The sequence below is a fragment of the Colius striatus genome, chromosome Z (assembly GCF_028858725.1).
Source record: "Colius striatus isolate bColStr4 chromosome Z, bColStr4.1.hap1, whole genome shotgun sequence".
NCBI classification, from domain to species: domain Eukaryota; kingdom Metazoa; phylum Chordata; class Aves; order Coliiformes; family Coliidae; genus Colius; species Colius striatus.
The window spans coordinates 88,983,529-88,985,025 of NC_084790.1; the positions used below are offsets into that span (position 1 = coordinate 88,983,529).

The 1,497-nt window shown below is 68.4% G+C and overlaps 1 gene segment (V, D, J or C); it reads right to left on the reverse strand.

Moving 5' to 3' along the window:
• Window positions 1-1,101, reverse strand: LOC133628901 (T cell receptor alpha variable 26-2-like). The segment is given in 2 exon segments: window positions 1-551; window positions 1,050-1,101. Coding segments are annotated over 2 exon segments (603 nt in total).
• Between the last annotated feature and the right edge of the window lie 396 nt (window positions 1,102-1,497).

Here is a 1,497-nt window from a genome sequence, read left to right on the forward strand (position 1 = left end):
TTATCTCCTACCCGTGTCCTGCGAGATCGGTCTCACTGTCCCTGTGTCCCTATGTCTGTGTCCCCGTGTCCCTGACTCTGTCCCTGTGTCCACGTCCCTGTGCCCGTCTGTCTGTGTCCCTGTGTCCCTGTTTCTGTGTCGGTGCCGCTGTCGCTCTCCCGGTGCTGCCGGAGCGGCGGGCGGCAGCGCCCCCTGTCGGCCCCGCCGTGCCGCCCGCGGCGGTTCGTGCGCGGCCGCAGCCCCGGCTCCTCTCCCCGTGTCTCCCACGGCGCACCAGTACACGGCCGCGTCCCCGCGCCGGGGCCGGGAGAGCCGCAGCCCGCTGGACCGCCGGTCTGCCGACACCGACAGCCGCCCCAACGGCGACCGCAGCTCCTGGGACCCTTTGTGACCGCTCACGAGCCACTCGGGACCTCGGCCCGGGAACTGACGGTACCAGTTGATGAACTCGGTTAACTTGATGTCGGGGTGAGAGCAGTTGATAGTGATGGCGGTGTCCTCCGTGGTCTCTGCCCACGGCTCCTGCTGCACCTGGGCTCTGCCCGCAGCCACTGCCGAGAGAAAAGAAGGAAAAGCGCTCCAAAGCTGCTATGTGCCCAGCCCTGCCTGCTGCTGCTCGAACAAACCCCGCAGCCGCCGCCAGCAACGTCCCGACATGATGAGCAGAAGAGTTTTTGCATAGGCTGTCAGCAGGTGCCCTGATGGAAGTGGCTGTTAATTGCCGTGGGAGAGCTGAGTGCGGGAACACTGGGAGAAGGCTGGAGGTGTTGAGGAAGGAAAGGAAAGTAAAGGCAAAAGAGGAAGCGAGCGGGAAGCAACGACTGATGGGCGATCCGGCAGGAGCCCGGGGAAAGTCAGGAAAGAGCGAGCGATGGACACAGAAGCGAGCGCTGATTTTTGTAGGGGCTGCAGCAGGGGGACAGGAGGCTGGTGCGGGATAGAGATTGGTAAGGAAGCGTCGAGGGAGCTGCGAGGCCAGCCCAGGCTCAGCCCCGGCCTCGGCCCCTGCCTCGGCCCCAGCAACCCCGCCGTCTCGCAGCCCCGCGCACCCAGCAGCAGCGCGGTCAGCCCAGCCAGCTCCGTGCCCCGGCCCCGCCGCATCCCGACGCTCCGCCGCCCGCGCCTCTCTGTGCCCCGCCAGCCCCGGCTCTGGGCTCCGGCTCCACCGCCTCCTTTCCAACGCCCCCTCCCCTTCCCTGCCCTCCCGGCCCGGCTGCCGCTGACAGCGCCGCCCCCGGCCTCACATGGCTCCAGGGTCTGCTCGGGCACAAGAGCGGCTGCTGCCAGTCCACCTCTGCCCCTGCTCCGGCACGGGCTCCCTGGCAAGGACAAGGCTGCCCGACGCCAGCGCCAGCCTAGCCACAGCAGCAGGGCCCCGGCCCAGCCCAGGGAGCAGCAGCCAGAGCTGTGGCCGTGCTGCGGGGCCGCCGCCAGTGGCCACCGATTCCCTGCGGGTGGCACTGAGGAGTCTGACAGCCTCCCTTCAGCTGCCTCTCT